The sequence below is a fragment of the Cydia fagiglandana genome, chromosome 20, assembly GCF_963556715.1.
Source record: "Cydia fagiglandana chromosome 20, ilCydFagi1.1, whole genome shotgun sequence".
Classification (NCBI taxonomy): Eukaryota; Metazoa; Arthropoda; class Insecta; order Lepidoptera; family Tortricidae; genus Cydia; species Cydia fagiglandana.
In genome coordinates this window covers 202202-224556 of record NC_085951.1, presented here as the reverse complement: position 1 = coordinate 224556, position 22355 = coordinate 202202, and the positions used below count along the sequence as shown (strand labels likewise).

General features: G+C 38.9%; 1 protein-coding gene across 1 annotated transcript; it reads right to left on the bottom strand.

The window, feature by feature from the left end:
- Window positions 1–8918: 8918 nt before the first annotated feature.
- LOC134674933 (cytochrome P450 4c3-like) lies at window positions 8919–16020 on the bottom strand. Its single transcript, XM_063533091.1, has 10 exons — window positions 15829–16020; window positions 14770–14859; window positions 13898–14008; window positions 13184–13366; window positions 12394–12590; window positions 11956–12022; window positions 11216–11417; window positions 10402–10553; window positions 9746–9931; window positions 8919–9393 (listed from the first exon to the last, which is right to left on the bottom strand). Exons 1-10 carry the CDS (start codon window positions 15974–15976, stop codon window positions 9197–9199), a joined length of 1533 nt encoding a protein of 510 aa, XP_063389161.1. The 5' UTR covers window positions 15977–16020; the 3' UTR covers window positions 8919–9196.
- Between the last annotated feature and the right edge of the window lie 6335 nt (window positions 16021–22355).

Sequence of the window (22355 nt, the reverse complement as noted above, 5' to 3'; positions counted from 1 at the left end):
AATTGGAAAGCACACGTTGAAAATGTGTGTTCCAGATTGGATAGATTTGTTTTTGCATTGCGGCGGCTTAGATCTATAGCATGAAGAGAAGCTGCAATGTCGGCCTATCATGGTTATGTCGCCTCAATCTTGCATTACGGGCTTATCATTTGGGATATTACCCGGTACGGATATCCAAAGAGCATTTGTGACCCAAAAAGCTTGCATCAGAGCTGTAAGCGGAAGTGAATATCTCGCCCACTGTAAACCAATATTTCAAGAACTTAAAATTCTACCATTGCCTTGTCAGTACATTTTAGAAATTACTAAATTTGTCAAAAAACAGCCTCAGCTTTTTCCACTTCACGGTGAAGTGGTCAATAAGCAAAGGCCTAGCAGGAAGCCACTGCAGCTACATCAACCTGCGCAGAAGCTGAAAGTGTCCCAGTCAAATGTCTGTAATATGGCTGTAAAAATATTTAATAGAGTGCCAGATGACCTCAAAACTCTACCGATATGTAAATTTGAAAAAAAATAATGTTTCAGTGGTTACTTGGAAAATGTTTTTACTCTGTAGATGAATTTTTTAAATGACATTTATTATAAATTGTTAATTAATTTTGCTTATCTTATACTGACTGAATTTTAATTTTAATATTTAATTTTACTCCTCATGTACATAGCTATGTAAATATTTCTACGCCGATGCATGCCGGCAGAATATGCTGACCTAACACCTTTTACTAACCAATATTGTATGTACCATATTTTAAATTGTTTATACGACAACGGTTTCACTCACTTGAATTTTTAGTCGCTATTGGCGACATGTTTCGGGCCCGTCGGGGGTCCTTCCTCAGGCTCGAGTATATTCATATTCTTGGAAATAAAGTATTGAATTGACTTTATACCTTACTTATCTCGATAAGAAAACATATTTCAGTAAGTAGGTAATACTTTGATACTATGGCGATTGAATTTTTACTAATAAGACCAAACATAATCTATAAACTCGTAACGATACTTTGAACACAAGAAAACAAAAAAAAAAGTCTGATTTTAATTCCTCTCGCGTCGGTCGGCTAAAAGTGAGCCGGTTGAACTCAAGACGCACCCGTAAGTATATACAAATGAATACCTATATATTTCATGTGGTTATCAAAAAACAGACCTTTGCTCAACTGATCCCCGCTTACCCTATTTATAAGCTTGAAAGAAACTAGGTATTGAAACAAAGCTTATGCGCCATCAGGTACCTAGGTTTTAGAAAGTTATTTTTTTCTGAAATTCATCTGACTATGACCGAATACGTAACTCATACCTACTCACAATTTATTGGTACCTAATAGGTAATAACATGTCAACTTACATGACTAGAAAAACAGAATTATACACGCAAGACGAAACCGCAGGCAGAGTTAGTATATCAAATAAAACGATTTGACCCACAAACCCTCCCAGCTGCGATATAACTCATGATTGTTGTTTTTAAACACATTAATTACTCAGCTACGTACTGTCGTGTCACGACTATTAAATACCTACTACAACATTGTATTCGTACAATTAAATACACCGTGTTTTTTAATTCCGTTAATTTGACGGGAGCATTGCTGAGCTTAAATTAGGTTGATTTCTCAAAGACACCGTTATAAGAACTACTTTCCATTTAGTTTCTTTAAACATTATTATTTACTCAGCCATACGCCGAAGTTTAAAACGTATAGTTATCAGTAAAAACACCGTGTATAACTGAGGAAAAAACGAAATATAATACGTAGGTACATATGTCTGTAAAATGTAGTGTGATACAATCATAATTATGTTATCCACGTGTCGTTATTATTATAAAAATTGGCCAAGTGCGAATCAAACGCGCGCCTCAAGGGTTCCATACCATAACAATATTTTTCAAGACACAGACAAATTTCAATCTCTGATTAAATGAGTGACGGACTGAAGGTTCTAATTGCGACAGCAATGCGGCAACGACAACAACATAATTAAATAAAGGACATTGACATTGTCAACGCTGCAGCTGAGGAACTTTGCAACAGTAAAGGTGACAGTCCATTTCCAACGACAGCTGCACCACTGTTCATTTTACTATGAAAATTGACAATTACAACGACGCATTCAGTATCAGTAGTGCAGCTGCGGTCAGAAATGGAATGTTGGTAACAGGTTAAGGTGACGATCGGGTGGCAACTGCAGATTACTGTTGCGACATTTCTGCTGCTGATAAAATGAGTGACACATGGAACGTCATCATCGCGGCAGCAATGCGGCGACAAACGTCACTCATTTCTTATTTCAACTGTTAATATCTGACATTGACTCTAGTCATTCTATTCATTCATTACCTAAAAGTAAGTACACCGAATAATAATTTAGTTGGATTTATTGTAAAATTTATTATAATGTTTATTGACATTGACTTTCAGTAAGTTTCACTTGTCCTTGCACTTTTTAACGTCAAATCAAATTAAACCATCATATCAATACAGGAACCCCTAGTGTCGTTCAAAAGTGTGACAGACATACGCGTTTGCGATGTGTCATTTTGTATGGAATTTTGAGTTTCCAAAACGTCCCGCTTGGCGCGCTGTTCAAAATCATATGCAAAATGAGACGGGTCCATATTGGGTGGCCTAATAATTGATTGTCCTAATGTATACGTAATGTTACGCATAAAACTCATTTCGCATAATTGTTATTGTGCTGGAAATATTAACATTTCTGAGAAATTATAACACAAACCTAACCTAACCTACCCTGTTATACACAACCTATGCAAAACATTTTCGAAATTACCTTCTGTTTCAGCTGGAGAAAAAATATGCGAAAAGAGTTTTATGCGTAACATTACATTATGACAATCAATTATTATGCGACGAGATAGGATCCCAAATGAGATTTAACGCAGACGCGTAACGTCCGTCACGCTGTTGAATATTTACGAGTACACTAGGGGTACAGATACGAAATAACCAGCTACCATTCTACTCGTAACTAAGAAACAAACAAAACAGCTGAAAATAAGATGTTATCTATCTGCATTTGGCTTTTAATCTCTTTTAAAATACTTGTATGTAACAGACAGAACAAAATGAGATTTTTATTCATAACTGCAGTTGTAATCATTATTTCTTTGTTTAAGTCTCACTTTATGAAAACCAAAATATATGTAAAGTTTCAGCGGCAAGTGCAAGTTGTAACTTTCAAAGATAATTTTTAAGAAAAAAAAACCGACTTCCATGGGGGCCGATGAAAGATTACTGTAGATGGTAGAAAAGGAGGTAAAACCACCCACTTTTCTACTAGCATTTCGCTTCTGTATAATGGCGCCTCTACAAGATGGGCCAACGCCGGCCACTCCAAGGGACGCAGCCATGCGGTAGAATGAGATAGCAATATCACTTGCTCCCTCTAACGCATAAATGCGTCCCTTGGAGTGGCCGGCGTTGGCCCATCGTGAAGAGGAGCCATGAGGGTCGTAGTTCTACCCTAACCTAACCCACTCCTCAGATAGCAGTTCGGTTCTGTGCGGATCGCAGTTCGAACCTAATCAAACCCACTTTTCAAGTAGCATTTCGTTTCTGTAAGGCTCGCAGTTCTAACCTAACCTAATCCTTGTTCGGTTCTGTGAGGATCGCAGTTCAAACCTAACCTAACCCACTTAATGGCGCATGCCGTGCGGTGTACGGGGGTTTAAGCGGGAGGGGCTAGTAAGATTGGCATCATCGTACTTTATACCTACATTAATTTTATGGTAGGTAATCATAGTTGTTTATTTAGTTAAGGTATCATAGTGGTTTTCTGGATCAAAGTCCGGGTCCGAGTCCGGGTCCGAGTCCGGGTCCGGGTCCGAGTCCGGGTCCGAGTCCGGGTCCGTGTCCGGGTCCGAGACCGGGTCCGAGTCCGGGTCCGAGTCCGGTTCCGAGTCCGAGTCCGAATCCGGGTCCGAGTCCAGGTCCGGGTCCAAACCGGATCCGGGTCCGAACCGGATCCGGGTATGAGTCCGAGTCCGGGTCCCAGTCCAAGTCAAAATCGAAATTCGTAATCACCAAACGTGTACCATGCGTCATTGAAGAGTTCTGTTCTGGTCATCATCAGCAGTTCCACTTCATCAAATGCGACAGTTTTTAATGTAAATGCTTGATTTTATGATGAAAATACAAAAAAAAATCTATACATATGCCTTTAATATTTGAGGAGTTCCCTCGATTCCTTATGGATCCCATCATCAGAACTCGAGCTTGACAAAAATGTGGCTTAAAAACTTAACTTGCTTAACGAACATAACGAAAAGGAAAAATTGCCAAACCTGAACTATGCGTCGTTTAAGAGTTCTGTTCTGATCATCATCAGCAGTTCCACTTCATCAAATGCAACAGTTTTTAATGAAAATGCTTGATTTTCTAATGTATATACAAAAATCTCTATACGCATGCCTTTAAGATTTGAGGAGTTCCCTTGATTCCTCATGGATCCCATCATCAGAACTCGAGCTTGACAAAAATGTGGCTTAAAAACTTAACTTGCTTAACAAACATAACGAAGAGGACAAATCGCCAACCGTGAACTATGCGTCGTTAAAGAGTTCCGTTCTGATCATCATCAGCAGTTCCACTTCATCAAAAATCACTTTTTTGGGTGTATATGCTTGATTTGTTGATAAAAACCCAAAAATCACTATATGTATGCCTTTAAGATTTGAGGAGTTCCCTCGATTCCTCATGGATCCCATCATCAGAACTGGGTTTTGACAAAAACGGGACCAATCTGTATGCATATACATTCAATCAAAAAAAGAATTTTCAAAATCGATCTAGTAATGACGGAGATATGGAGTAGGGAATGCAATACCGGGATACCAGGATCCCGAAATACCGGGATCCCGCATGCAATTTGCGGGATTAATCCCGCTCGTAAATTAAGCGGGATCCCGCGGGATTTGCGGGATCGAAGAGCGACGTGGTTCTTACGTGTTACTACAAGGAACACAGGCTCGGGCACGTACCTACTGGCGAAAATTCTTCACGGAGCTTAAATGCATCTATGGAGGAAAGGGGTAATGACACGGAAGAGCATTTTGCCCAAATTTGTCTATTTATTTTATGACACTTGCTCGTAAAAGGTGTTATTTTACGTAGGCGACGCGGTCCGTAAATCTTAAATTTGTACCCAGGGAATTTTGTTATGTAGGTACGTCCGAAATTAGGCAGATTTTCTATTGTTTTCCTTCTTTTTTCCTCACAGGTGTGATGAAAAACATTGTGTGTGCCACGAGTGGTACAGGACTTACGAAATCGCGTTAATTAAGTCTTTACACACGTTCTTAAATTCTTGATTACTGTCATTATACCATATTCTTTTAATACAAAATGTACTACTTCTAATTTTAGTTTACTTTTTGTTTTCAACCTTCAAATTTAGTACTAATTCGTAAAATTGTATACTAACTTGCGGGATCCCGCAAATACCGGGATCCCGCGGGACTTAAAATGGCAATCCCGCGGAATACCGGGATTGAGTTCCTCATGCGGGATTGCATTCCCTAATATGGAGTAACAACCATAAAAAAAAAATAAAAAAAAAAAAACATACGAGTACAACCGAATTGATAACCTCCTTCTTTGAGATTTGGAAGTCGGTTAAAAATATAAGATAGAGACAAAGAAGTGTTTTCTTTGAAGTTTCGCTCAAAATTACCTCTCTTCTAGAGACCGGGTCTCGGTAACAGAGCACCTGCGCGAGTGATGGAGTTGACTTAATCATAGATAACTAAATACTATAGACTTCTCATATAGAGTCAAGGTGAAAGTCATACAAACGTAGACCCCATTTTCCTCCCTGAATAATGGGGTATTGACGAAGTAATGTTTCAAAATGAACATTTCTTATCTGTGCAACTAGGCTGAATCATGTGAGCATATTACATTTCACACTCCAAATATAATAAGAAACACACCATTAACACTTTCGCTGCGGCAATTAAGCATTTAGTTAGGACCCGATGCCGCAGCTAATGGCTCCTCTACACGATAGCCGAACGCTGCGCCAGCGAGATGACCTTGTGGTGGTTGGAACGCATCTACACGATGGCGACATTCAATTGTAATCTAACCGGTTTCCAAGGTGGACGTGGAAGCATTAGCCGTTGCAGCAATTTATCTAAGATACGCCACGTACCATTAATTATCATCAAGTAATTTAAAAAAATGTCGTAGAAACTGCAAGAGTTTTTTGTTCTCTACTTCCCGAAAATAAATTAATGTTAGATTTTTTTAAAGAATTAAATTAATTTAATATCTTTTTAAATTTCATGTTACCTTATAGTTTGCTATAATAAATAAATAGATTTATTCAATAACAAAACTGATAAATTATTATTAAAATTAAGTATAAACTAAATAAATTAAAACTAATAAAATAAATAAATAAAACTTACCCACTTATCTTAGGTCCCCCAGATCTGTCCCCTGCGGAAGGGTGCCCATAAGGCTGGCTACATTCCCACGCTGAATAGCTATACCTATTCTTTGGCCTAGGAATGAGCCAGCCATAGGGTCAAATAGTCTTCCTTAAATTTATCTTATCTTTCAAATTTGCTTAAATTATTTTAGAGCATATTATAATTTTTATTTAATTTTGTTACCAGCTTACCAACATAGCTGTGCAAATTGTGCAGTGTAGGTAGTACCTACTTACTATATATATTAGATATGTATCTAATATTCATTTATTTAACTATAAGTAAATAAGTATGTATTGTTATATTTATTTATTTAAATTGTATATGTACTGTCTGCGTAAATTTCCTATTCCTTCATTACTTCCATAACGAGGCCACATACTCGTCATTTTAATTTTAAAAAATAAACCAAAATTGATACTGAGCACAAACCTCCGCACTCGACCACGTTCGAGCACGCACTGTGGATTGGGCCACGTGTAGATGCGTACCGCCATCGCTTGCCCAAGCCGAAAAACCGACACCCGGCCAACTCATTGCCATCCCGCGCGCCATAAGCCAACCGATTAGGTATATGAATAGCTATTCATTATATACGTTCACTGCGGTAGGGGGTCTAAAAACTTTTACAAAGTATGGTTCAGCATCATCATTTCAGCCTATTTCCGTCCCACTGCTGAGCACAGGCCTCCTCTCATGCGCGAGAGGGCTTGGGCTATAGTCCCCACGCTAGCCCAATGCGGATTGGGGACTACACATACACCTATGAATTTCTTCGCAGATGTATGCAGGTTTCCTCACGATGTTTTCCTTCACTGAAAAGCTAGTGGTAAATATCAAATGATATTTCATACATAAGTTCCGAAAAACTCATTGGTACGAGCCAGGATTTGAACCCGCGACCTTCGGATTGAAAGTCAGACGTCATATCCACTCGGCCACCACTGCTTCTACAAGAAGTATGGTTAATTACGAGTAAACCTAATTGTCGCAGCGAAGGTGTTAAGATAACGATGGCCAGATCGCGGTCAGAATACAAACATGGATTTCTGACTTAACAGAATTTAAATTCAGTATCTTACTGTAGGCTGTAGGTATGGTAGGCTAAGGTTATAAATGTTATAATTACGGTCGACTTCAGCGACCTTCGCTTCGCTATGATCTTTAATCGGTATTATGATGTGTAATTAGATTCTGACCTGTAACCCTCAGTAAAACAATTTAGCGTGCCCGCGGTAGGAGCATTAAGTCTTACGATAATAATTACGAAGCATCTTGTGTTATTATAATATGTATGAGTAAGAAATTGTAAGAAATTATTCTGGATACAAAATAGTAGACTTATACAACAAGGGCATACACATTAAATGGGCATTTATGCCCGACTTATACCTATACTCTGTTTTTTACTTCGATTGCGAGGAAAATATAGAAATATCAAATATATTGTTATTCAAGGCCGCGTGGGAGGGGATCGTGCCAGCCGCCAGCTGCAGTAGTGACAGTTATGGTATTCCATCTAACCGCAGCTGCACTACCGGTACTGAACGCGTCGCTGTCATTGTCAATTTCCATAGTAAAATTGACAGTAGTGCAGCTGTCGTTGGAAATGGAATGTTACCCTTAGTATTAAACGTTTTGACTTTATTTATAAGTCAATGATGGTCCTAATAGATGGTTTAACTTTATGCACTAGAGCATAAAAAGCAACTTTATGTCGCTTACACGCTGATAATGATTTGGTTAACAAGTTCACATTGAAAATTTAATTCCTCCACACTCCAAAATATCTTGAAATAGGACAAGTCATGTGCTCATTTACTTCATAAAGCGGGCTTCGATGCAGTTCCCGTTGTTAAGAAGTAACTCGGCTCCGGCAAAAGCGCTATCCGACAAATTGCTATTTTCCGGCCCTTTGTGGCCGAAACAAAGTGCAGGAGATGCATTTTCAGGGTTTTTAGCGAAAACTGAAGAAATTTCATGATATATCGCTACAGGTCAAAGCGACGGAGAAAAATAGGTGTAATAAAAGGAAGATCGAGCTGTAAAAATGTAATGTAAGAATTTATTGGTTTGTGGGTTGCACAAACAACATTTTATTATTGTGGTTATCGTGAAAAATACGGTTGAAAATATTTGATTTGTACTTAATTCCAAATTGATGGGTTCTATATTTGGCAGCTGTGATATCACGAATCTCATTTTAATACTATATTATTATTGGTACATACTTACATACAATGCAGTGAGTATTGCATCATATTAAAGGAGGATACAAAGTTACTTAAGTACTTAATGACGACCATACAAAAATAGCGGGAATCCATTTAAAGGCAAAAGTAGAAAAGAAAAAATTTGACGCGAAACATTTTTGGCTTTGGATGGAGGGTTGGCCGACTTGGATGACCTGACCTCTAGAAAAAAACGTGTCAAAAAACTTTTCTTCTACTTTTCCTAATCAGAATACTATACCGAATAGGTATGCCCTTAAACGGATCTCCACTATTTTTGTTACACTTTGTATGCCATTTTATATCATCGATTTTTGAATGGCCTGCATAGTAACACACACTTTATAAAATTTATAAAATGTGAGCTGCATAGGTTTGCATAGACATATGTCGACCACAAAAGCGATTAGTATGTTTTTGCCTCGCCCCACCCTGCAGGATTGAAAACTCCCTGGATAACCGCTAGATGGCTTTAAACTTGCAAACATCTGTCTGCGTTCCCAATTATTCATAAGTCCTGTTGTTGCGCGCCTCGATGCATTCTCTTCTCAAGAGTAAGCTCGTGTCCGTTAACCGCCTTCATCATGACGTCGATCTTGACTCGGATGTGCGGCTTGTTCCCCCCCTCCACTCTCCCCCTCACGCGGTGGAAGCGCAGCACCGACGACAGCGCCGACTTTATAGACATCAGGGCATACTGGTAGCCTGCAACAATACTAATTTCATCAGAGCAACGTAAACAAGAGCTGCAGCTACAAGTAACTGTCATTCTTTTTGTACGACACCTGTATATATATGCAGTTAAGCTAATTAAAATAGAACAACGCTGAGTAACGATGGTATTGTTCCTTTCTAGAGATGTGACAGAGATGATTCGGATGATGTTTCCAAAAATACCAACAAATTATAATATTACAGCTAAATGGCTAAAACGTGTTCATGGAACTATAAAGAGACACGGGAAAGAAGTAAGTTTCACTAGGTATCCATCGCCTTCAGCTTTGTTAGTTTCACTATCGATTCCACTCTTTCATAGCATACGCTTGACAGTACTCACCGATGCAATTCCTTGGGCCGGTGCTGAACGCCATGAACGCGCAGGGGTGCCTCAGCGCGGCCCGCTCCGGCAGGAAGCGGTCCGGGTCGAATGCATCTGCGTCGGGGCCCCAGTACTTGGGGTTCCGTTGTGTGCCCCACACGGACGCCACTATACCACTACCGGCGGGCAGCACGTTCCCTGATGCTGCAAGAAAAAAAACACACATTTATTTTACACACCCACCTCAATGGTGATAAACCTGAATCTATTTACTAGCGCTTCGGAAATTCTGAACCACGAACTGAACCTATAATTTTGTCTCTGGTAACTCAGAATCAGTAATAAATAGTATTTCGTACAAAATAGCCCGCACCAATCCGCGGCGACAGATTCACTACAGATTGACAGAATCTGAATTCGAATTTGATTAGCAACGCCATGACGGAAAGTTGAAAATGCCATCCAGAATATTGTGCCATGTATGGATTCTTGTCAATTTTAGTAAATACTCGTAACCACTTTCTTTCTCTGTTTCCATGATTACGCCCAAATTTTTGAAATGGATGACCATCAATATGAAGCTCCTAAGGCTAGGGTACCTCCACATTAAAACACTCCACAATCCTCTACAATCTATGAGGGTTACCAGCTTCTCTTCCCAATAGGTAACTTACGCAAGGTGACTTCCTCCTCGACCTTCCTGATGAGAAAGGGCGCCGGCGGGAACAGCCGGAGCGTCTCCTTGATCACACAGTCCAGGTACTTCAGCCGCATCAGGTCCTCTTTTTGAAGAAGCCTGTCCGAGTCGCCGAATATTTCGTCCAGTCTACAAACACATATAATTTTCAGCTGATGTATGAACTGTTTGTGTTGTGCTGTTTTACATATTTAAACAAATTACAAATAGAATAGAACTGAAATACCTAATACGCTAAATAATTAAATCCAATTAGCAGCATTTTACGGAATCCTTATTAGTGTCAGACCAAGAATAGTCTGCAGCGGATTTGATAGCCCACGCAGTGAAAGTGTTATTTTAAACGTCAATCTTCTATGAAATTATGACGTATAAATGACACTTGCAGTGCGTGGGGCTATCAAATCCGCTGCAGACTTTTTTTGGTCAGTCTCTAGTTGCCTTTCCTTGGCTAGTGATAAAAAATATTTAAGGAATCATCACTAATGATTTCAACTTGCCAAGTTAGATATAACTGAAAGAAACATCTTCAGTCAGCAGTCATCTGATGATTCTGATTCAGTCATCTGGAGCAAAACAAAACTGATGGGTATTAGCTCGGAGATATCAGAAGTGGGCAGGCCAGTTACGCCATAGACATAATGGAAGATGGAAGAAAGTGCTGGAGTGGAGGCCTCGTTCTCGTCCCCGAATCGTGTGTAGCCTGCCAATGACATGGAACAACGAACTAGTCAAAATAACCGGTAGAAAACGCATAAGTATAGTACAAGACTAGATTGAGAAGGACTTACTCTGCGTGGACCCTGTCTTGCACATGTGGATACTTGGCCAGGAGGTCGAGAGCATATCCTATGGTAGAAGCGGTGAAGTCGGTGCTCCCGATGATCAGCGTCAGGATTTCTTCCCGCAGCTCCTCATTGCTGTACCCGCCCTCGCTGCCCGAGAAGTGGATCAGCAGCTCGAGGAATGATTTGGAGTCGTAGTCTGATAAGTCTGTCAATTATAATGTTACAGTATATTGTATTTACTGTTTAAAATAAAAAATAATTAATTTAAGGTGTATTTTTGATAGCGAATTCATAACGAATTGATTGCGAGTCGTGTCTGATGTATGGCTACACATGTATGTATTAGTCGCATAAAGTACACGCGAAAGGTAATTGTCAATTGACCATAAGTTACGAGTAAAATAGCGATTACAATCACATTGCAAATAGTTACGATGTAACTGGTTTGTTACTGTAATAATCTACTTACATGAAGCATTTAGACTAGTCAAGACAGTGGTGAAACCAGACATGGTGGCTGGAGGCTATAGAGCCTTCTTGAGACTCGAGATTCCTCTGGAGTTTAGCACCGGCTTTCTCCTCAACAACTTGCCATCTGGCATAAACCGTTGACGTCATGTTGAAAGACGTTATAGTTTTCAATTTTCAATTTTCAAAGTGGTATTGGGTAAGATTTTGTAACATGAAACTTTATAAAATAAGGCTTTGGATTTTAAGTAGGTATAACATAGGTATTTACTTACCAATGGTTCGATTCGCGTTAGTACTCTTTTGTTGAGCTTTTAATTCTTCGCGTTTCTTCATTATCACCTGGCAAATTGTAAAGAGTAGTAATTAGACCTCTTTATTTTAGGTTCATCACGTCCCTACATCGCTTCAGGATGTTTATGTAACAGATTTTTCTATTTTAATTTGGTCATATCTTAATTTTTTCTTATATCCCTATATTCCCTATCACCATCCCTACTTACCATAAATGTGAAAATAACTCTGTCTATTTGAAACCGTTGAACCGATTTTGGCAATAAGATAGTTTGAGGCTTCTAGAAGGGCGTCGGGTCGTTTTATCAAGCATCATCATAGTTCCATGAACCCGAAGTCAAGGGCTGAAACTGATCGTTGTATTTTCATTTGTAGTCAACAGAATTAAGCTTACAAAAGTGAATTCTCAGTAAACGTACGTGATCAGTGAACCCATGCAAGACTTCGCAGCTGGTCCGCTGCTGGCGGTACTGCGGTGAGCACCGGAACAGCCACTCCGGATGCAGCCAAAGGCGGAAGATGCGCTCCGCAAGCACCCGGGTCACTCGGCCCAGCTCCACGAGGAACGGGGACACGGAGTCGTCCTGGCTGTTTATCTTCACGCCGAGTGAGGTCTCTGCACATCCACGGATTTTAATTGTCGATCATATAAATTCAAGACCTTTTACTTACGCGTAATATTCATTACACATTTGATATTGCCAACGAAGTAGCGAACCGCCTTCAACTTTCAACCAGATTATTTTCGAAATGCGAAATTATATTGATGTACAGTCGACGTCAAATATATGTTTACACTTTTGCACTTTACCCCTTTGTGATAAGGTGAAAATTGTAAACATATCTTTAAAGTAGACTGTAGTACCTCATTAGTAAAGAATACCTACGTTAAACAAAACAAGTAGGTAAGTAGACATTTCAGCACTTTAATTTGTTTTTATAATTATTTTGCTTACCTGCCTCGAATCATTTTAAAACCTACTTAGAAAACATGCAAATAAATATTCAATAATCACAGGTGACTGAAATGTAAGTAGACATTTTCTGGTCATTTTTTAATGCTCTGCAAGCGAGCTTAATGATCTGCTCTATGGAGACTCACTGCAAATGGAAGCCAGGTTGTAGGAGCTGATGTGAGACCACAGCTTGAACTTGCAGTCTCCGGCCTCGCTCAGCTTGATCTGCATGCTCTTCTATGTGGAGACTCACCACAAGTGGAGTCCAAGGTATAGGAGCTGATGTAAGGCCGCAGCTTGACCTTGCGGCCTCCAGCCTCGCCCAGCTTGCGAGCCAGCTTCATGCTCTGCTCCGCAAACACGGGGACGAAGCTCTCAACTCTCTTCGGTTTGAATGCTGGCTGCAGTATCTTTCGCCTTGGCCTCCAGATTGAAACTAAAAACAAAAATTAATTATAAGTTTTCTTGGAAGCCCTCTTGGAAAATCATTTAATTTAAGCGATACGGATACACGTACAAACGTACTTAAAATTGATACCAATATGTTTCAGGTGGTACAATCACCTACGGTAAAAGCTATAATTACTAAAGTCCGATTTCTGAAAAAGGTGTGAATTTTTCAACGGCGAGTGTTTGGGGAATTGTAGGAACAGAACTTATACTACATATGATTTAATTTTATATAGGTATTATTGTTAAAAAAAACGTTTTCTTATAAAAGTGAAGCGATACTTCGCACAACTTCCGTTTTAGACGAACCACATACCTACACATTAGCATAAAATCAAGGTTGAGATGAAATAGAATGCTATAACGGCTCGGCCACGACGTCGAGCGACTTTGCGACGGCGGGAGCGATAACCATAGGTTGGAGCGTGACACAACGATCGGACCTTTCGCTCCAACCTATGGTTATCGCTCCCGCCGTCGCAAGTCGCTCGATGTTGTGGCCGAGCTGTAAGAGTACCTGGAGCAAATATAGCCCCGAAGCCGATGACCGGCCTCGTGAAGCGGTGCAGGTCATCCTTCTCCATGCACGTCCGCATCACCATCTCCAGGTCCACGGGGTCCACGGAAACTGCTCCAGAAAACAAACACACCACAACAGTTTCATTTGGGAAAAGTGTAACAGTGATTAACGATTCATTAAAAGATCCTAATTTTGTATCTGTTTAGCGGTTCATTACTTTTCACATCACCTAATCAGAAAATGGATTTTTCTTCCCTGCTAGGAGGGATCAAAGTGGCACTTTCCTGTTCAACGACATTTCATTGTCAGTATAAAATATTAATATAATTAACTATGAAGATCGTATGTACAGTCTGACAAAAAAGAGTAGAAATTAAAAAGTGGCAACACTGTAGTGTCAACACTAAGATTTTTTATTTTCCTCATAGTTGATGTGAAAAGCATATGAGTCGCTTAACTTCCAACTCAGGTAAATCCATCTGTCAGATTATGCGATTTTGGTACTAAGAAAAGGTAATAGGGTAGCTATTTGCTGAGAGGGTCGAATGGATTTACCCGAGTTTGAAGTTAAGCGACACATATGTGTTCCACGATATCAAAATTATTTCGTCTTGGGCGTTAAATAACACTTGAATCCCTCATTACGCTCAGGATTCCACTGTAAAATCCACCGCTTCATTCAGGATTCAATGTACGCCCTTGACAGACATATATCATTTGATCCCTTGTAACACATACTCTACTATTTTCTCAGGTGATCGGTACTCGTAAGTTTGATTAAATCGTTTTTTTTTTACTAAAAATGTTTTGGGGTTGAGAAGCGAGGTCCTCCTTCGACATTTTGAAGTCAACTATAAAGCATTACTCACAAAAATAAAGTATGGGGCCCAACCAATATTTCATTAAACCGCCATTTTCAATGGCAAAGTAGCTCAGTTCTTTTAGTGTAGACATGATATCTGAAATCATAATTAAAGTAAATAAAATTTAACATCCAAGCCATGCTCTAAAAATGCGGTTTTTTTTGATACCGTAAAATGGGGTGAGTTGGGTGAAATTTGACTTTCAATGCTCGTTAAAATTTTATTTTTACATGTGAAAACTGAATGGTAATAAGTGGTTCGGACGTTTGTATTTTAGTTTGTGTTTTATTTTGGGTAGTTCCATTTCATAACTTTGACGATAAAGAGGAAAACCCACCTCACCCCGTAGTGCCTCGTATTTGGGGTGAGAGGGTTTTTCATACAAAGGTGATTTTGGAAGGTTGTTGGATCGATTTTTTTATTATTATGCGTCTTACTATAGCCCCATTTTAAATTGGAATACATTATTTTTGTAGCAGTAGCCTTGAAATCTCTTCTCACCCCCCTCTCAAACCTTCTCTCCCCATTCAAAACCCAACTCTCCCCGCGAAACCTATTCTCCCCGTTTTACGGTAATACGATACCATCTTGTTATGTGTCAAAGAAACAGCAAATGAAGAATTAAAAAAGCAGTTAAAATTGTTTAATATTTTTGTCGAGTGAGAGCCTGAGAGGACCGGAAACACAGCATGTAACTGACATAACTTACGTGACAAATTTTATAGGTACATACATAAATAAAGGTATGTCTTATATTTCAGCCTAATTCGCTGATATAAAAAAACAACTTCACAGAACGATTTAAATTTTCATAATTTTTGAGTCTTCGTCGTAAATTACCTTCAATTTTTCCAGGATCCCATAATCACATCCCCGATAAGGGATGACCCATAGCCCTCTTTTGGCGGTAGCAGTGTTGACAACATGTACTAAGTAAGGTACGCTCTCTGTCTTCTAGTAAACTTATGGATCATCCCTTGGTAAATAGTCCGCATTATCCCAGAATTTGTAAAAGCGAGTTCAATATACCCTCCATCGGAGCTAGCATTCTCGATACGTACTCACCCTCTGTGTTTCCCATGAACTTATGGGCCGCCCCTATGAGAGGTAGCTCGCTGACGCCCGGAACCCGCGACGCCAGTTCATACATCCTCCTCCGACGATACCGGAACGTTAAGAACCATAACAAAGGTATCAGCACCCACCAGAACATCGCGGCGAACAATGCTGTGCTATCAAGTCACGCTACTTTATATAACGTACATTTGCTACTACAAAGTAGCAGAGATGCAGTATTTACACGAGACCAATTACTGAGAGAATATACCTACTAAGTAAATACAAAATTTCCATCGTCTAAAATAAAGACAGTAAAATTAGATGAGGACGAGCTTGAGTGACTCGTAAAACTCGTATATGATCTGCTAAGACTGATGTAGACAAAGGTCAAGGGTAGGACCCCTAACCCTACTTTTATATAGTATACCTTACTACCTTGGGTAGACAGGGGTCATTAAGACACTCTTAAAAAGATTGAAAAAATCAAAATATTTTAATATTTGGTCTTATTTAGCAAATTTATTTACCACACCACACTCAACTGTCGGAAGTCGGAACAGACCCGAGTTTCCGACGACAATGTCTGCCATAAAAAATGTATTGATAAATAGTTCTTTCTTGTTAAGTTTTTAATTACAATTACTCTTATTTGCATGAGCCCCAAGTGAACTTAAGGATTTATCTTTACTTTAGCTTTAAAAAATAGGTAGTAACATTAGAATGAAATGAAACCTATGCAATTAAATTTTTCATATCGTAATTTTTAGGGGTAGTTTGATATTAAATCAACAATAATATTAACGGTGTAACATTGCCCTCAAATACTCAGCATTAATACAATGAAGTATTTGAACAAATTAAATTATTTTCAGGAAATATTTTAATTTGTTTTATTTTAGGGGGCGCCGCAAGCCTTCAGTAAAAAGTGCATATACTTGGTAAATTTGACTAATATCTCTGTGACCCGGTGGCCGAGTGGCTCAGGCACCTGCCGCGATAGCAGAGGACGCTGGTTCGATTCCAGCCTGGGGCACTGGAGGCCTTGGTCACTTTTTCTTAGTATATGACATTTATTTCAGTTTATACTCAGCATTACATTAAATTACACAGTCATGTCTCGACTTTGTACGTATGATCTTAATACTGTAACGTCTGTGATCCATAAGTCCATAACATACGTTACTAAATAACAAAAGATATTTCCTCGCGCGTTAATCGGCTAAAAGTGACCTGGTTGAACTCAAGGCGCACCCGTAAGTATACATATACAAATGAATAGGTACTTACCTATATTTCATGTGGTTATCAAAAAATAGACGTTGTTTCAATGGACTCCGGCTTACCCTATTAGAAGCTTGAAAGAGACTAGTTATAATTCAATTTGAAACAAAGCTTAAATGAAATGAAATGAAAACATTTATTTTCAGGCAACTATTTACCCATAGATAAATACCTTAAAACTAGCATACATGTTATTACAAAATATACTTAAGCTTAAGTGCCCTCAGGTAGGTTTTATAAAGTTATGTTTTGACCGAATACGTACTATTTTATTACTATTATTGGTACCTAATAGGTAATAACATGTCAACTTACATGACCAGAAGAACGGAATAATACAACGATTTGACCTACAACCCCTCCTAACTGTGATATAGCTCATAATAAATGTGATCTTTATACACATTAAATACTCAGCTAAGTACTGTCGTGTCACTACTATTAAATACTACAACATTGTATGAGTAGGTGGGTGTGTAATGAATTGATGAAAAATAAATAAAATATCGAGATTTTGTGAAATTAAATAATTACCTATGTCATGTGGTTCCATACCATATCATTATTTTTCGAGACACAGATAAATTTCAATCTATTTGATTAAATGAGTGATGGACTGAACGTTCTAATTGCGACAGCAACGCGGCAACGACAACAACATTATTAATAAAGGACATTGACATTGTCAACACTGCAGCTGATTCAGCTGAAGAACGTTGGAACAGGTAAGGGTAACATTCTATTTCTGACCGCAGCTGCACGTCCGGCACGCTGTCGAATATTTACGCTAGGGGTGGAGATACGAAATAACAAACTACGATTCAACTCGTAACTAAGAAACAAAGAAAACCGCTGAAAATAAGAAGTCATCTGGCATTTGGCTTTTAATCTCTAGTCTGTAACAGAAAATACTTGTAACAGACAGAACAAAATGAGATTCTTATTCATAACTGCAATTGCAATAACATTATTTCTTTGTTTAAGTCTCACTTTATGAAAACCGAAATAAGTGTAAAGTTTCACCGGCAAGTGCAAGTTGTAACTTTCAAAGAAAATACGTAGACAAAGAAGTGTTTTCTTTGAAGTTTCGCTCAAAATTACCTCTTTTCCAGAGACCGGGTCTCGGTAACAGAGCACCTGCGCGAGTGATGGAGTTGACTTAATCAAAGATAACTAAACAATACAGACTACTCATATAAGGTCAAGGTGAAAGTCACATCTCCATATAAACGTAGTCCCCATTTTCCTCCCGGTATTGGCGAAGTAATAAATAATTAAAATAATTAAAGTAATTAAAGTAATTAAATGTTTAAAATCGAATGCTGAGGGTATTGACGGGATAAATCTAAACATGCTTACTATGACTTTTCCACACACAATTGATTTCATTACGAGCCTAATAAATACCTCCATTCTTACATCCACCTTTCCAGATATCTGGAAGTTAGCAGTTGTGACTCCCTTGCCTAAAGTATCGAACCCATCTGTGCTTACAGACCTTAGGCCTATAAGTATACTACCTTGTCTGTCCAAAATAATGGAAAAAGTAGTATGCTTACAGCTAACCGCCTACTTAGAAAACAATAATATCCTACCAGATGTCCAATCAGGTTTTCGGAAGGGACGTAGCACTGTGACCGCATTACTCGATGTCTCTGATAACATTTTGGATGCTCAAGACAAAGGAATGTGCACTATTTTAGTCCTCCTCGATTTCTCAAGAGCATTTGATTGTCTCAATATAAATCTGCTTCTTTCCAAATTGAGTTTTTACGGATTCGATCACAAAACTGTAAAGTGGTTTGAAAGCTATTTACATAATCGATCACAAATTGTGAAAGTATGTTGCAGTGACGGATCTTCATTTTTATCCGAAAAAGCTGATATAACAAGAGGAGTTCCACAGGGATCGGTGATCGGCCCACTCCTGTTCATATTATACTCCGCAGATATAGGGTCCCACATCGCGCATTGCAAATACCATATATATGCAGACGACATACAAGTGTATATATCATGTAAGCCAGCTGACATTGACAGTGCTATAGAAAAATTAAACCAAGATCTCACCTCAATAGCATCATGGGCCACAGAAAACTGCCTGTTGCTTAATCCAAATAAAACTAAATACCTAGTATTTGGCAGCAGGCAACAACTGGCTGGTGTCAGTATATCAACCGATGTTATGCTAATGAATACACCGGTTGAGAGGGTGTATGAAGCGCGTAATTTAGGTCTCATAATGGATTGTGGACTACGTTATGAGAAGCATGTCTCCGAGGCCATTAGGAGTTGTTTTTACAAGCTTAAAGTTTTATATAAAATTCGGCCATATTTAAGCGAAAACCTACGCTGTCAACTAGTTGAATCACTTGTCCTATCAAAATTAAACTATGTGGATGTAGTGTTTGGGCCTAGACTTCTTGCAAAGACAAAGAGACTCATTCAACGTGTTCAAAATGCCTGTGCTCGCTTCTGTTTCAATATTCCGTTGAGAGCTCACGTGACACCATTTCTGAACAGCCATAAGATCCTCAAGATGCAACACCGTCGTAAACTTCATTTGGCTTGTCTGCTCTTTGGTGTGCTTAAATATGGTACTCCGCCTTATCTCTTCAATAAGCTTTCTTGTATTAAGCTCCGCGAACGCCGTAACTGTGGAATTCAATTGTTAATGCCACGCCATGCCACAGCAGCGTTTCGGGGAAGTTTTCGCTATGCCGCGTCGAAAGTCTGGAACAATATACCTCCGCCTTTGAGAAACCTGCAAAGTATTCATAGCTTTAAGTCAAAGATTAAACTGTATTTACTTAATCACCAACTTAGCCAAGAAACCTACAGACTTGATACCAGCTGCCTGTAGTTTGTTATTTTACTTATGCTTACCTCAAGTGTTTTGTTCCTTTGGCCTGACAAGGGTTCATCATTCCTTATACGCCATACTTAGTAGAGTGCTGTTATGTTAGTATTTCGTACATTTTCGTAAATTCGTCATTCTACAATGCTGTTTTGCTAATAAGCTAATCTTACAAGATTTTTTAACGTAGATTTAATGAACGCTCGATATTGGTTTGGTCTGACATTGCTTTTTAGTTAGTGTAGCCACCGTTGGCGCTAGTAGTATATACAGCTGCAATGCTCAGCCAAGATATGGTCGGACCGGATCGATACAGCGATTTAGAGCACGATGCTTGTTTTATGTATTAATTAATCTTATGTAATTGTAAATAGTCATTATGTTGTATCTTCTTGCTGTGTAACTTTTTTTTCTTATTTAATTAACTGTTGACTGTATGTTATTTCTGTCTTTTTTCTTCTTGTTTGTTACCTTCCGTGATTCTTCTCACTTGATGGTCTCATCGGAAGATCAGCGCTGGAAGCCACCAGCAACATGCTGAGATGGGGCCATTTCGTGGCACTTTAATCTTATTTTGTGTTTTCTTTTATACTATGTACTGTTCCGATTGTTTGTGCTTACGAATAAATCTATTCTATTCTATTCTATTCTATTCTAATATTTGAGAAATGAACATTCCTTATCTCTGAAACTAGGCTGAATCCTAAGACCATACTACATTTTCACACTCCAAATATAATTAGTACCCAAAGCACTTAAAAAGCATTAGTACCCGATGCAGCAGCTAACGCGTAAAAATCTTTTAGCTTTGCCAAAAATTCTACACATGAAGTTGAGACCTCACTAAGGGCCACCCCACATCTAGCGTCCCTCGAGCGTCGGCGTCTACAACTCTATGGCCGCTGCTCGACGCAACGTCGACGCAACTGCGCAGCGACGTCATTTTCCATAGCGCTGACCAGACGTCGACGCTCGAAGGACGCTAGATGCCCTAGATGCTAGGTGGGGTGGCCCTAAAGTAACTCAATTAATTAATGAGAAACTCTACCTGCGTAATATCGGTTTGACAGTCCTTATTATATTGTCTCTGGTCCTGTAACACAGCACCAGCGACAAACGAGAGTTGACTTAACTGACTTCACTTGAGTGTGGAGGACGTATGAATTCAATTTGTTTAATGGAAGAAGGAAACAATACAGTTTCGCGAGAAAAGTGCGAATTGTCCGCTTGGACAATAGGACTGGAAAATATACTGGATTTTAGATTTATTCGATCTTTTTCTGTTATTTCTTTCAACTTGTTAAATTAAATGGGAAGCTAGGTAAATGCTCCGCAGTCTTAGGATAAAGAATTTTGTTGTATTTTGTAACCTCTTTTATGCAGACAATGTTAAGTTTTCTATTTCTATTTTTGATATATTTTAAATTTGCTTAGTTACCTTACTTCGAATAAAACACTCATGTCCTGAACATCTCTTTATAACTTAATTTTTACAACAATTTTCAATCAGTGTTTGCCGTATCTACCTAAGCTATGCGTTATGGATGTTATATATATACTATATAAGTATTTTATGTATCTATCATATAAATGGAAGTTGTAACAAGTGAAAGCCTCCATGACTTGAAGACCATTGTATTAGAGATTCTTTGTGATAATAATGATGATGATGCATGATGTTATCCCTCATTAGGGACATAAAGGCTCTCAGAAGAATCCTCCAGTTGTCACGATCTTGAGCGGCTACTTCCAGCATGCTTCCAGCTCTTTCCAGCCGAGTCCAGGTGAGCCATCATCCTTCTGATTTTAAGCGAAGGCATGTAGCAATTTGCAACAATCCAATGATTAAATACAATGTTCAGGACGTGACAACAGCGAGGGACAGAACTCACGTCTTGTGTTTATTAATTCCTGACCCAAAGCTTATCCGGAGTTCGAGAGCCATCAAAATCATTAGAACAACATGTGGGGACAGAGACAGCCAATCGAATACGGTCCAGGGCAAAAGCGGTTGTCTTTTATACCGAACGACGTCGCGTCTAGCTGTATTTTTTTTTGCTGACCAACAAAAAACATAAGCGAATGCTTTAGTATGTATGCTAATAAAGTGTTCGCTTGAACGATCAGAATTACAAGCCTCATATACAGTTACTCTCATAAAATCATTCTCTGATTTTACATGTTACGAAATATTTAGTGCTACTTTACCGCCCTAGTGCGGTAATTAGCACACTTTCGAATGAAATTTACAGGGTACTGAGAATATGCATCTTTTTAAAAAATCCTATTTTATGTTGTCCTCTCTCCCATGAATCCGCAAAATCTCAAAGTGATTGCCCCCTTAGGGAATAATTGTGTAAAACATTAATCCCTTAGGGAATAATTGTGTAAAACA